Raw genomic sequence first — 14,855 nt, 5'->3', positions numbered from 1 at the left:
TGAAGGATATGCAGGCCTTTGTTTTTATTAATATCACTTTTGAGTTTACAGGTGTATTATATACTCTTTTATATGTTTACTATTTTTCATAATAATAAAACATAAAGACATTGGTGTGATTGTGTGTATATCTACAAACAGACATCACATTCCTCAGAGGACACACAAGTAAACACTGGTTACCTCTGGCATTTGGAAATAGCAGACAGGGTGTAGGGAGAGAGATCTTCACTTTTAATTTTGCAGTCTTGTGTATTTTTTTTTTTTTTTTTTTTTGGTGATTATGCATTATATTACTAAAAAAAAAGTCAAGGCAAAAAGGAAAAAAAAAAAACAAACAGTATTCTGGTACTGTTCCCTGTCGAGGTTATTCTTCTTCGAAATCTCTCTCACCTAACAGCAAATCTTGATATTAATCATTTTAATTTAAAAAATTTTTATGAAAGTTGAAGTGGAAATTTATTCTGCTTACTCAGGCACTGGACTGTTACCTTCTGTGTTGCAGCTTCCCCTCTCACAAACTTCGAGGTTGATCAGTCTGTGTTTGAAATCCCTGAGTCTTACCACGTTCAAGACAATGGCAGAAACGTGCATCTGCAGGACGAAGATTATGAGATAATGCAGTTTGCCATCCAGCAGAGCTTACTGGAGTCCAGCCGAAGCCAGGTACATGTATCAGAACCAATGGCAGGGCTGGGAAGGTTTTACCCTCCCGTTTGGCCCCAGTCTTTGGTTCTAAATGACAAGTTTGGCATATATGTGGTATTTACCTAGGTTATATTTTATGTCCCTGGTCTCTTATGAACGCTTCTTATATAAGACCACGTGCGTAGCCCCAGTCAGCATCATTTACAGGATGTTCCCTGCCAGACTTGGTGACTTCCTGCTCTACAAGAGTGGGGTCTGCTTCTGCCCTTTGGTGTGGTCCTAGGCTCCTGCTATCCACTGCTCTCCTCACATCATTCATCCAGCAGATGTTTGCACAGTGCCTGCTTTGTGCCAGGTGCTGGGAGGTTCTGTGGTGAAGCAGCCCCAGTGCCTGCCTTCACGGAGCCACTAAGCTTTGAGAACGGTGCCCACACTCCAGTGTCCTCCCAGCCGAGGTTTTTCACATTCTTGCTTTTTCTGGAGGCTCAGAGCTCGGTAGCATGAGCCCCCCCTGCCATGGACCCATTCTTAGAGCCATTTTGTTTTCTGAGGCTGCTGGGCCAAGGGCCAGACCCCAGTGCTGGCATGTTCCCGAGAGGCTTCCCTCCCCTCACCCTCACCGTCAATCCAGCGTGCTTTTCCTTTCCCCATTCTAAGTGAGCTTATTTCTGCCCAACAGCTACATCAACCTTGACCATACACTTTGAAAAGAGGAGTAGCCAAAGATGACCAATAATGAGTTACGTATTCTGGTCTTGCTCTGTTCATTTAAACTTTGCCTAAGGTTGAGTAGTTTTTAATAGATTGGTTTGATATCAAGTAAGGGAAACTGGGAGCTGTCAGTCAGGGTAGCGGACCCTGTACTACCTGATGTTTGGGTGTTACTTTAGAAATAATCCCGGTCCCTGTTAGTTTTTCCACCCAGCACCGATGATAATGGACTTGAAATACTGTTAACCTTGTTCTTGCTGCTTTCATTTTGTTGTCAGTACAACACTTTATTCCTTCTAAGGGGTATTCACGTGCATCCGTTTGTCTTTCCTAGGAGCTTTCAGGACCAGCTTCTAATGGAGGGATCAACCAGGCACATGCCTATGACGCCCAGTATGAGAGGTGATTGACATGACTCTTGATTAACCCGAGGTTGGTACAGGTGCCTAGGACACGCAGCAGCAGGCCTGGTGGGAGAGACTTGATAAAATGTTGGCTCTCCTGCTTCCTTTGTGGCAGTTCCTCATTGAATTAGCTCTAAGCTCACGGTGGCTGAGCTTCCAGGAACTGGTGATAGAATTGCTGACCAGTTCCTCTACCAGTGTCACGGGCAGAAAGGCACCTCGTTAATGTTTTCTGATCTTCTGCGAAGAATGTAATATGATCACAGAAGGGCTAAGTTGCCCTTAGTGGGAAGTTTATACAATTTCCCCCACTGGGGATCAAAGCTACGCCCTTGGCAATGAAACCTTGGAGTCCTAACCACCGGACCACTGGAGAGTTGCCAGATTATCCGTTTGAGGAGGAGTTAACCTGGAAAGACTCATTTTATGGAGCATCTTCCTATAGTCTGGGCACATATGAGAACCTGTTGAAGAAGTTGGGATTTGCTTTAAAATAGATCCGAGTTCAATTCTTAGCCCTGCCCTTAGAGGCTGGGTAATTTCGGGCAGGTGTGTACCAGCACCCAGCACCTGCACCCCTAGTTAGGTGAGATTGATGGCCTCATGCTTACTGAGCGGACAAGAAGCGCCTGGCACGGCGGGCACTGGGTCCCGGGCTAAGAAGCATGGGTGTTGCTGGCCCGCGCGGGTGACGGTTTCTTCCCCTCTGTGCTTGTAACGCAGGGCCATCCAGGAGAGCCTCCTCAGCAGCTCCGAAGGTCTGGGCTCTGGCACCTCCAGTGAGACCAGCCGCTTTGACAGCGACCTGCAGCTGGCCATGGAGCTCTCCGCCAAAGAGCTGGAGGAGCGCGAGCTGCGGCTGCGCGAGGAGGAGGCGGAGCTGCAGCAAGTCCTCCAGTTGTCACTTACCGAGAAGTAGGCCCACCTGCCTCCCGCCTCCTGTCTGCGCTCCCGCCGAGGGACTGCGCCTGCGCGGGACTGCATCTCACACGGGTGCAGCAGAAGGCAGCTGTCCCCTGCTTTCTGCAGAGGTGCAGAGCCGGGGCTCCTCCGGGCCCACCCGCCACGCTCCCCTGTGAAGGGGCTGGGGTCCCGCTGCCCCTGCGCTCCAGGCATCAGGGGAGGAGAGCATCGTCACTTTCCATTAGCTCTGTTGGCTTGCAGGTCACGTTTTTTACTTACCAGCTTTAGATACAAACCCAGTCCCTCCTCCCACTGCCCCTCCCCCCAGGTTTGTAGATTAATTTTTATCAAGGAGTGATGAGTTCTTGCAGAGTCGGGTGCTTTTATAGAAGAGAGGAGCAGCCTTTGCAGAGTGTGGTGTATGAGGACCTAGGAGACACTTCTTTACAGTTCACCAAAGAAATGGATCACCTGTGCCGATCTGCTCTTTAATTTTTACCTTTGTACAGGGTTTCCAGGGCACCCTCACTGTTCCTAAGCCACCCCCACCTTATTCCAACCCTCCCACCCCAGCTGAAGAGGAGATAAGTACAGGATCTATTTTAGATTTAGGGTTAACTATTTGCATCAAATTAAGATACACAGATGACAACGGAAGTTGCCTTAGCCTTAAAAATTACTGATAGTTTCAAACCACCTCACTCCTCTTCTTGTCGAGGAGGGGCCTGATTTGAATTTGTAAAGGCAGTTCCTTTGAGAGCAGGATCCTCCAGGCTAAACCCAAGGCAGCTAATTCTGACCCTGAAGGAGCAGCTAGGACAGCCCGAGGCTTGTTCTTGAAGTGGGCAGGCTGGCCAAAGGATCACCAAAGCAGGGGTGTGTTCCATGCCTTCTCTGGTGAGAGGTCTCCACTCAGAGGCCTGGGAAGACCCCACCACGTGCCCTGGGCACACTGAGAGGAAGGGGTGGGCTTGAAATGAGCAAGGGAGCTACAGACAGAACTCAGTGGCTCTGTACTCAAAAGGGAAAATGGTGAATCCACCTTGCTTTTTAGAGTTCAAATCAACATCTTTCTGGATAAATATATTTTTTAACAGAATCTTTTTATTATTTTTAAAAGAGATAAAAACGACTGCTCCCATCCGTAGCAATACAAGGTTATACATTTTAACCAGATTTTCTCAGGCCCTTTTTGGGATACCTTTAGTAGTTAACTATTTTGTCTAACCCTCCTGTAAATAACCATCGCACAACATAAGAGGACCCTGGGGAATGCGGCCGAGGGCACCATCACTCCAGCCCGGCCCATGGATTCATTCCCACAGGCTGCACTGAAGTCCCCCAGTTAACAACATGCTCCTCTGTTCTGCGTCCGTTACCTACCTGTTGTGCTGCTTTGGGGGTGGGAAGGGAAACCGAAGCCCCTGTTCCAGTAAACGGCCGTGTGTACAGTTAACTGTTGCCAGCAAAACGTGCCCGGTCACAAAGAACTGGACTTGTGATTCCATGTGACCATCTGCCTTCCTCTTCATGGTCTGACCAAAATTCCTTCTCCGCACACAAGGCCAGTATATGCAGCATCACACCTGTCTCACACACAGCCTGGCGTTTTGCTTACTTAGCCTTCACCTCCAGCAAAGACGCGTCTTGGGAATGGCTGCATTTAGGCCATGTGTTTACTCACCGAGGTGAACAGAGGTAATTTCTGTGTTCGCATTCCATTGTTCTGCTTTCCACGTCTTTGACTTTCTCCCTAGGAAGTCAGTTAAAAAGGGACTGAGCCTTGTATCACCATCACAGCGTTTTCCATATATGTGTTCACTCTCAAAATACAAATAAAGACAGCTTCCTTAGAGGGTGCTCGTACAATACTCTGAATGCTTTAGAGGCTTTTTTTTTCTCTCTCCACATTTTTGTAGTCCCCTCCTGTTGTGTGTGTTATTGGAATATTAGAACGCCTCCCAGTCCTCAGTCGTGTGTGACTAAGGTTTCCTCACAAACGCAGATGACCTCAAAGAAGATACGTTGCACTATGGCAATTTCAAATGGCTGTGGTGCCCTGAATGATGGAGTTGGCCTTCCCAGGTGGCGCTAGTGGTAAAGAAGCCGTCTGCCAGTGCCATGACTGATGGAGTTTTTAAAGTCCAAGCTAGACCCATGTCCAGATCTCTGTTTGTTTCCGAGGCAAACCATGCAATAGCACAGTAATCCAAGTCTATGCTCCGACCAGTAATGCTGAAGAAGCTGAAATTGAACGGTTCTATGAAAACCTACAAGACCGTCTAGAACTAACACCCCAAAAAAATGTCCTTTTCATTATACAGGACCGGAATGCAAAAGTAGGAAGTCAAGAAACACCTGGAGTACAGGCAAATTTGGCCTCGGAGTACAGAATAAAGCAGGGAAAAGGCTAACAGAGTTTTGCCAAGAGAACGCACTGGTCATAGTAAACACCGGATTCCAACAACACAAGAGAAGACTCTACACATGGACATCACCAGACAGTCAACACCGAAATCAGATTGATTATACTCTTCGCAGCCAAAGATGGAGAAGCTCTATACAGTCGGCAAAAAACAAGACCAGGAGCTGACTGGCTCAGATCATGAACTCCTTATGGCCAAATTCAGACTTAAATTGAAGAAAGTAGGGAAAACCATTAGACCATTCAGGTATAACCTAAATCAAATCCTTGTGATTATGTAGTGGAAGTGACAAATAGATTCAAAGGATTAGACCTGACAGAGTGCCTGAAGAACTATGGACAGAGCTTTGTGACATTATACGGGAGGCAGTGATCAAGACCATCCTCAAGGAAAAAAAAATACAAAAAGGCAAAATGGTGTCTGAGGAGGCTTTACAGATAGCTGTGAAAAGAATAGAAGCAAAAGGCAAAGGAGAAAAAGAAAGATATACCCATCTGAGAGCAGAGTTCCAAAGAATAGCAAGGAGATATAAGAAAGCTTTCCTCAGTAATCAATGCAAAGAAATAGAGGAAAACAATAGAAAGGGAAATACTAGAGATCTCTTCAAGAAAATTAGAGATACCAAGGGAACAATTTATGCAAAGATGGGCACAATAAAGGACAAAAATGGTATGGACCTAACAGAAGCAGAAGATATTAAGAGGTGGCAAGAATACACAGAAGAACTGTACACAAAAGATCTTCATGACCCAGATAACCACAATGGTGTGATCACTCACCTAGAGCCGGATATCCTGGAATGCGAAGTCAAGTGGGCCTCAGGAAGCATCACTAGGAACAAAGCTAGTGGAGGTGATGGAATTCCAGTTGAGCTATTTCACATCCTGAAATGATGCTGTGAAAGTGCTGCACTCAATATGCCAGCAATTTTGGAAAACTCAGCAGTGGCCACAGGACTGGAAAAGGTCAGTTTTCATTCTAATCCCAAAGAAAGGCAATGCCAAAGAATGCTCAAACTACTACACAACTGCACTCATCTCACATGCTAGCAAAGTAATGCTCAAAATTCTCCAAGCCAGGCTTCAACAGTATGTGAACCGTGAACTTCCAGATGTTCAAACTGGATTTAGAAAAAGCAAAGGAACCAGAGATCAAATTGCCAACATCCGTTGGATCATCGAAAAAGCAAGAGAGTTCCAGAGAAACATCTACTTCTGCTTTATTAACTACGTCAAAGCCTTTGACGGTGGATCATAACAAACTGTGGAAAATTCTTAAAGAGATGGGAATACCAGACCATCCTACCTGCCTCCTGAGAAATCTGTATGCAGGTCAAGAAGCAACAGTTAGAACTGGACATGGAACAAAAGACTGGTTCCAAATCAGGAAAGGAGTATGTTAAGGCTGTACATTGTCACCCTGCTTATTTAACTTATATGCAGAGTACATCATGAGAATCGCTAGACTGGAAGAAGCACAAGCTGGAATCAAGATTGCCGGGAGAAATTTCAATAACCTCAGATACGCAGATGACACCACACTTATGGCAGAAAGTGAAGAGGAACTAAAGAGCCTCTTGAAAGTGAAAGAGAAGAGTGAAAAAGTTGGCTTAAAACTCAACATTCAGAAAACTAAGATCATGGCATCTGGTCCTAACACTTCATGGCAAATAGATGGGGAAACAATGGAAACAGTGACAGACTTTCTTTTCTTGGGCTCCAAAATCACTGCAGATGGTGACTGCAGCCATGAAATTAAAAGATGCTTGCTCCTTGGAAGAAAAGTTATGACCAATCTAGACAGCATATTAAAAAGCAGTGATATTACTTTACCAACAAAGGTCCATCTAGTCAAGGCTATGGTTTTTCCAGTCAGTAGTCATGTGTGGATGTGAGAGTTGGACTATAAAGAAAGCTGAGTGCCAAGGAATTGATGCTTTTGAATCGTGGTGCTGGAGAATACTCTTTGAGAGTCCCTTGGACAGCAAGGAGATCCAACCAGTTCATCCTAAAGGAAATCAGTCTTGAATATTCATTGGAAGGACTGATGCTGATGCTGAAACTCCAGTACTTTGGCCACCTGATGCGAAGAACTGATTCCTTGGAAAAGACCCTGATGCTGGGAAAGATTGAAGGTGGGAGAAGGGGATGACAGAAGATGAGATAGTTGGATAGCATCACCGACTCGGTAGACATGAGTTTGAGTAAGCTCCGGGAGTTGGTGTTGGTCAGGGAGGCCTCACATGCTGCAATCCACGGGGTCTCAGAGTTAGACACAACTGAGCAACTGAACTGAACTGAGACCCATGTCTAGAAATGAGTGTGGATTTACGATTGAGATCCTGCAAGGGAAAAATGTGTGATCCACTAAGACGACTCCAAGCCCCTGTAATCTCAAGCAACAACCTGCAAACTTCTTACTCTCAACTTTAGAGGATGTTAAGGTCAGTGTTTGCTAAAATAACCCATTTTTGTGTATATTAGTCTAATGTGTTTGCTGGGGGGCGTGGCAAGTAACCTGAGTAGAGTTCAGCTTAGGGAACCTAGGGTTTGACCCCTGTCCCCTGCACCCCTGAAGCGGAAGGCCAGGAGAATAATTCCACTTGAAAACAGCATCTGGGCATAGAAGCTTTCAGTTTATTTCTCTCTTGCTTCCAGAATTGATACTTTCTTTCACCTTTACTACTCTCTCTCATACTGAACAGATGGTAACAGGGGGATGAACACACAGGCTGGGTTTTCCATGTGTATGTAGAATGACTATGGCCAGTTTGTTTCAGAAAACCAAACATGATTGGTTTACTTGGCTGGCGATTACAGGGCAAAAGGCCGGGCACAAGGTTTATGGGTCTGATAAGTTTTTACTCTTTCCTTTTAAAATGCTAAAAATGGCAATAAATGTTTAGGCAGATAACACAACAGGGCATCCCAGATGAGGCAAGGATGTGGGCTCCTGTGATGTGACTGTCCCTGCCCCTCAGAGTCCCCACCACTCCGCCCTCCAGTCACAGGCCAGCGGTGGTGATCCCACTTCCATTTGTGTTAGTTTTCACATCACCTGATCCTCACTAGAATAAAGAAAGATAAAGTGTGTATATCACTGGTTTATAGATAAGAAAACTGAGGCTCTAAGAGAAGTTAAGCCTGTTTGTAACTGGAGCCGGAACAGGAATCCAGGTCTTCTGGCCCCTGGCCCAGCTTGAGAGATTACTTAGGGCTCAGTTTTCTGAGTAGCTTAGAGGTCTACTTCACAGTGCCTCCTTAAGAGATTAAATCAGATTCCAACACACACACACACCTGCATTTTAAATGCTTGTGAAATAATGACTAGGATAAAACATCACATAAGATGTTACTTTAGTTTTAATGGACATTTTGCACAGAAGCACAGAACAGTGGACATGTCAGCGGCTCAGTCCAGGGTTACACACAAAATCGTTAGGTCAGTTACAGTATCCCACTTCAGTTATTTCACATTTAGTTCAGGTTGTTTAAAAAAAAAAAAAAATCAGTGCTGTGCTAGAATGGAGCACAAAACAAGATAAGCATTTTAATTTAGTAAGATAAGCCTAGCACCCTTAAAATAAATACTGTTAAGAATGAAAGTATCATTTCCACGGGGGGATGTTCCAGTTCACCAACAGTGCAAATGAATAGCAGCATTTTCAAAGCTGAAATTAAATTGTGTAAACACACAAATACGTGCCCCTTGGCCTTGACAGTGAATGCACACATCTGCCGCGCCCCACGCCCTGCCCACCCAGGGCAGAAAAGAGCGCCTGTGAGAATCAGAAAAGCTGCCCTGACTTCCAGGCCACAGGCTGGAAAGACTTAACTGCAGGACAAGGAAGTCAACGTGTTTGAGATGGGCCAATTGCTATACTTCGGCTGCCCCCAGAGCCTCCCAGCCCAAGAGTGTCCATGGTCACAGGCCTACCTGGCAACCCCGACTTCAGTGGAGGCATCTGAGCACAGAACTCTATGCAGCATGAGGAGTGGGGTGGAGGGGGGTGGGTACCGCCTACGTTCCCTACAGTGGACAATGCTTTGCAAACAGGGCATCGAGGCCACCTCTGGATAATTAAAATCATTTGTTATTCTTATCCCATTGTGACCAAATGATTCTTAAGTAGGGAATGTCAACAGGTCAAGTCTTCCTTCTCTTAACAGTTTCAAACATACACTTTCCTATCCAGGGTGGTTTTTTCACCACTCATAAAGTTATGTTTTCTTTCTCGTGAGCACTCCATCTTTACGCTGAACCCTGGAACTTCAGGTCTTACTCTTAACAAGCACAGCCAGATACAAGAAGAAACACTGAGAAGCAGACTCAGTGGCCCAATGCTTGCCTTCCAGCGTTAGGATAAGACGATGGCTAGATGTTTTCTCTAAATTGTTCAGAATTTACCAACTGTCCAGACCAAAGATCATTTCCAAGCAGTGAAGTTCTGATTCCAGCTTCTCCACTGACCCGCATGCAACACAACTTATTCCGTTCCCAGATGCTCACGGAAGGACTTGCTTGCTCAGCTGTCACCGGCGCCGAATGGGCTTGTAGACGCAGAATGCCATGAGGATCACGGTCACCAGCAGGAGGCTGAAGATGGTTCCCATCAACACTGCAAAAGGAAAACAGGTTACTGCCCAAGGGCAGCTCAAGTTCTCCAAGTCGTCTGCTGACAGCCATGTGCCCAATGCCACTCGGTACCAGGCACCATGCCGGGTGTTGGGAAACCAGCCACGACAGACCTCTCGGGCTGTCTCTGTGCACGTGGGGAGAGAATGTAGCTTTACGTGCTGCGAGGAAAACGGGAATGTGAGGGTGATGGGGGAGGGGTGGTGGAGGAAGCCAGTGAGGAGGAAACACACAAGCTGGGGCCTTAATGGAAGAGGTGTGAAGATCTGCAGGCAGAGGATCCACAAATGAAAGCCCCTTAGGCCCGAACAAGCCAGAAAGCCAAGGAACAGGAAGGAGGCCAAAGTGGCCAGGAGGAAGGAGCGAAGGAAGAAAGGCAGCTGGGCAGGAAGCGAGGAGCCAGCTCACGCAGGGCAGTGCAGACTAGGAAGCTTAAAGAGTGGATTATGGGACTTTCCTGATAGCTCAATTGGTAAAGAATCCACCTGCAATGCAGGAGACACCGGTTCGATTCCTGGGTCAGGAAGATACCCTGGAGAAGGAATAGGCTACCCACTCTAGTATTCTGGCCTGGAGAATCCCATGGACTGTACAGTCTGTGGGGTTGCAAAGAGTCAGACAGGACTGAGCGACTTTCACTTCACTTATGGGCAAAGAGGGACATGATCTGATTTAGTTAGAAAAAAGATCCCTCTGGCTGCTGCGTGGAGAACCATCCCATTACAGGGGTACAAGAACAGAAGCAGGGAGCCCAGCTATGTTTTTAAAGCCATTCATAAAGATTGGAGAGTCAATAAGAATGACGTGTTTCAGTCTCTTGGGGCATCTTGACAAGGGCTTTCTGGTCAAAGAAGCAATGAAACAACTTCATAAATCTGTTAGGTTTCTGACAGTGAATTTCACATCAAAATTTTCTAAGTTGCTTAGGTGAGAAATGGAACCTATTGTTACCCGCCCCACCCCCTCCACCAGTGCAAGACTAGATATAAGGACGTGGGATTTAACCTAACTAGCAACCTGCCAGAAGTGATGTGCAGCCCTCTTTGTGTGTCTGTCCCAGAAACCTTGGAGGGAGCCCAAAATGAAGTTACCTTAATAAGTAAATGTACGTGTATGTGTTGGTAAGTAACCTGGGTTCTACCTGGGGCCTAACCATGCTTGGTCTCCAGACTGATAACTTACTGTTCCTCTGAAAAAAACAATAAGATTTGACCAAAGTTTTATTTAAATGAGTAATTTAGGGTATCTTATCTACCCCACCCACACACTCACTGAACCGAGCTATTTTTTAAAAACTGGCTGTATAGAGAGATCACCTTTCACTGGAGAGGGAGGGAGGGAGGATGAAGAAGGTGACAAAGACGGTGGGTCAAAACTGCAAGAGGCCAGAGGGAAGTTTAAGGGTCTCTGTTAAACAAAACCTATCTCAAAATAGGCCTCATTACCTAAACACCTGCCTTCATTTTCAAAGTTCTGAATGCCATGAGTTTCTAACACTCTGTCTATAATTGGACCTAAAGTTGTCTTATTCCATTTAAACCAATGTCCCCCACCCCTCCCAACCTATTTTTGAAAAGGCTCTAAACAAAACCAAACCTCCTAGCAGGAATGCAGGGGACTAGAATTGGAGAATGTAAGTCTTCTTTAAAAAAGAAAAAAGAAGAGCTTAAACCCCAAGTTGTCAGGTGCACAATAATCTGTTGGGATAGCTAACCTTTGGGGCCTGGATACACCTGCCACTCTTCATTTCCCAGGACCTGGGAGAACTTTAAGACCGCTTGGTGGTGGCATTGTTTAGTCGCTAAGTCGTGTCTGACTCTTCTGTGACGCCATGGACTGTAGCCCGCCAGGTTCATCTTTCCATGGCATTTCCCAGGGAAGAATACTGGGGTGGGTTGGCATTTCCATCCCAAGGGGATCTTCCTGACCCAGGGATCAAACCCATGTCTCTTGCATTAGCAGGTGGATTCTTTACCACTGAGCCACCTGGGAAGCCCTTAAGGCTACTTAGGGCCTTCCTTATGGTCACTTCCCCTTTTCAAGCCTCATTTCTACCCTGTAACATGGGGCAAATGAAACCCATCTCACAAGAGTGAGTTTCTTGAGGGCTAAAGATGAATGTCATTTAAACAGCGAATTTCCAGTGAAATGTTTTTGTACTGTTTTGGAACTATTCTAATACTGCTCTTTTTTTGTTTGTTTGTTTTTTAGCTTGAGTTAACACTGTCACATGGAATCTATTGTTTTAAATATAATATTAAAAGTGGCCAACATATTCTAAAAGATTTCTAAAATCTTAGCCTTGAAAGGCTCTCAAAGGACATCTGGTCCAGCTTTCCACTGAATGTGAACGTTTTTTCTACAATATCCCTGGCAGTTCCAACTCTTATTTGGAATACTTATGTGTATTTGTTTATCAACCAACCAAAATACTAGAAAATTTAAAAGCACCTCCACATCATGATTTTTTTTTTACTGTCAACTGTGTCTTACTCAAATAAACTGCATTTTAGATCTCAAAAATTTTTTCATATTTTCTATGAAAAGCACTTAACACAGTGCCGGACAGATAATAAGCACATGATAAATGAGAGCTGTTATTATCACCAAGACAGGCAACACAGCACAGCAGTCAAGAACACATGGTTTGGGGTTTAGACTGTCTGGGTTCCCATCTACACTTACAGGCTACGTGACTTTACAGAAGTTACACAATCTCTGTCTGTTTCCTCTTCTGTAAAAATGGAGATAAAAATTCCCACTGCATAGATCTGTCCAGGGGAGTGTTTCTCAAACAATCTGTGGTAAAGGACTAGTTTTTGTAACTTGTCTGTCCCAGTGCCACTACCTAGCCCTACTATGCATGACTCACTAGCAGCTCCCACTACCTAGAAAGCATTCCCATTTAGAGACCTAGAAGTGCTTTTGAGTTGCTTGGATGTTGCAACAATGTCACACTGTCAGATTTCTAAATAATCTCAAGTGCTCTAAGACATCTCTTTGCAGATAACAAACAGTCTGCAGACTTCACAGGGCTCTGCCACCACTCCTTGAATAGTACTGTTCTACACAACAGCAGTGGATTCTCAACCATGGGGATTCTGCCTCCAGTGGACATTAGGCAAGTGTCAGGAGACATTTTGATTCTCTGAACAGGGAGTGGGGTGTCCTCCTGGCATCTAGTTGGTAAAGGCTGGGGATGCTGCTAAATATCTCAGAGTGCTCAGATAGTGTGTGCTCAGAAGAGTATGTCCACCCCCACCCCACACTGCCCTTGCCCCTCAAACAGAATCATCTGGTCCAACATGTCAGCAGCACCCAGGATGAGAAATCCTGTTCTAAAGTATTAAGCAGGATGATGTATGGAAACCATGGAGCAAGTACAAGGTACTCGGGTACAAAGTAAGTGGTCGATACATGACAATGAACTCATGGAGAGTCAAGGTAATCCAGAAACAGTACCACGTGGCAGCACTGTAAATATACAGACCTACCAGTGAAGTTCAGCACAAAAGACTTTTTAAAGTTTGCCAAGCTTTGAGCTCCAGGGCCCCTTCCAGAGTCACGTACTTCTATATGTATATATGTGTGTGTGCATTTTGATGACATCCTCCCAAAAGGATGTTTCAAGCTCCAGAAAACTAAGGTTCTCCTACTGGCCTCCACCACTTCCTTTATTTATTTTTGAAACTCCTGCCCTTTGCAGTGGAAGAGCAGAGTTTTAATTACTGGACTGCCAGGGAAGTCTGTCCACCTGGCTGGCTGTGTAACCTTGGGCAAATAACTTCACCTCTTTGAGTTTCACTTTCCTTATGTGTAAACCTTACCTTTCTCCTTAAGTTACTGTGAGGCTCAAATAAAATCATGTATATAACGTGCCTAGTACAACACGGTACAGAGGAAATGCTCAACAAATGCCAATGATCATTATGGACTAAGACTACTAATCCTGTTAGGAAAGCAGAGGGGGTGAGGTATATTATGCGCCGTGTTGCCTAGCTCGGGCGCACATAGTCACGGAGGAAGGGGACCCAGAGTGTGACCTGGGTTATCCAGGGCATTCACGCAACCTGCACCTATCAAGCCCACAGTGGACCAAACCTTCCGCTGAGCCCCAGGCCTTCGGAGAGGGCTTGCACCAGCACCCGCTGCCCTCACACTGCCCCCCGCCCCCAGCCCCCCATCCACACCGCGCGTGCCAGGCTCCGGCTGCCCGGAGCGCCGAAAGCGCAGACCCGACCGCCGGTCAGCGGCCACTCACCCAGGTTCTGCCCACGCAGCACCGCATACGGCCGGCTCCGCTCTGGCGGCTCCACGGGTGTCGGGGCCTCCGCCTGTCCCAGCAGGAGGCTGCATAGTCCGAGGCAAAGCCACTGCCACACTGAACGCAGCATCTTCCCTGACAGTCAGTGGAAGGCTAGCCACTTCCGCCGGAAGCCCCGTCTCGTCTACTCCCGCCTACCACCTTCTATCGCACCGGGAGAGCGTCGTTGCCAGGGTAACTGTACTTCCTCGCCAGATTTCAGCCCTCAGTAAGGTTCCTCGGGGATCCACGATCCTCCAGGACAAACGTTTCCACCCGGCCCAATTTTCAGAGGATCACCGTTCCGTCAAGGCAATGTCCACCTCCATTACAGTTCCGTCCTGACCAACGTTCCCCCTTCCTTTGAGTTCCAGGTGGGCCCCCTTGCATACAGGTTTCTTAGGTCCATTTTGGACCTCTGGAAGGTGTTTTACGAATCCCTGTATTTTCTTATTAAATCTTCACCATAGGCCTAAAAAAGAAAAGACACTATTCCTATTTTACAAATGCCACCTTCTCTGGGAGTTTTTACACTCCTGTATATATACTCCCTACTCTTTAACCTCTCTCATCCCCTCATAACCCCTTCCCATTTACCCTATCCATTTAACATACATTTTGTTATTTTGACTAAAAACGTGCACAATGTTACAGTTGTGAGTTAAGTTTTATTTGGGGGCAAAGTAAGGACTATAGCCAAGGAGACAGCCTCTTAGATAACTCTGAAGAACTACTCTGAAGTGGTAGTGGGAAAGTCGGTATAAATGTGATTGTTAGTGCAAGATCGTGTGTCCGAGGGCACAATGAGGCCAAACAAACCAAAAC

The 14,855-nt window shown here is 46.0% G+C and overlaps 2 protein-coding genes across 2 annotated transcripts in view; one reads left to right on the top strand and one right to left on the bottom strand.

Moving 5' to 3' along the window:
- The window catches only part of ANKRD13A (ankyrin repeat domain 13A), a 34,425-nt gene extending 29,888 nt beyond the window's left edge, over nt 1-4,537 (top strand). Inside the window, exons 13-15 of the mRNA XM_061385081.1 lie at nt 506-666; nt 1,694-1,761; nt 2,487-4,537. Coding sequence (XP_061241065.1) covers nt 506-666; nt 1,694-1,761; nt 2,487-2,682 — 425 coding nt within the window. The 3' untranslated portion in view covers nt 2,683-4,537. The remainder of the gene's footprint in view (nt 1-505; nt 667-1,693; nt 1,762-2,486) is intronic.
- Nucleotides 4,538-8,436: 3,899 nt separating this feature from the next.
- C17H12orf76 (chromosome 17 C12orf76 homolog) lies at nt 8,437-14,366 on the bottom strand. Its single transcript, XM_061385088.1, has 2 exons — nt 13,989-14,366; nt 8,437-9,710 (listed from the first exon to the last, which is right to left on the bottom strand). The coding sequence occupies exons 1-2, from the start codon at nt 14,119-14,121 to the stop codon at nt 9,625-9,627; spliced, it is 219 nt and encodes a 72-aa protein (XP_061241072.1). The 5' UTR covers nt 14,122-14,366; the 3' UTR covers nt 8,437-9,624.
- Between the last annotated feature and the right edge of the window lie 489 nt (nt 14,367-14,855).

Source organism: Bos javanicus, chromosome 17 (genome assembly GCF_032452875.1).
Source record: "Bos javanicus breed banteng chromosome 17, ARS-OSU_banteng_1.0, whole genome shotgun sequence".
Classification (NCBI taxonomy): Eukaryota; Metazoa; Chordata; class Mammalia; order Artiodactyla; family Bovidae; genus Bos; species Bos javanicus.
The sequence above is the reverse complement of the archived record's forward strand: the minus strand, read 5'-3'. Positions and strand labels throughout refer to the sequence as shown.

What these genes read in the sequence shown, in the direction of transcription:
- C17H12orf76 (XM_061385088.1), bottom strand. Translation starts at nt 14,121, where the DNA reads ATGCTGCGTTCAGTGTGGCAGTGGCTTTGCCTCGGACTATGCAGCCTC. An exon ending in GCTGCGTGGGCAGAACCTGG is followed by an intron (nt 9,711 to 13,988) that starts GTGAGTGGCCGC and finishes TTCCTTTTGCAG; the next exon opens with TGTTGATGGGAACCATCTTC.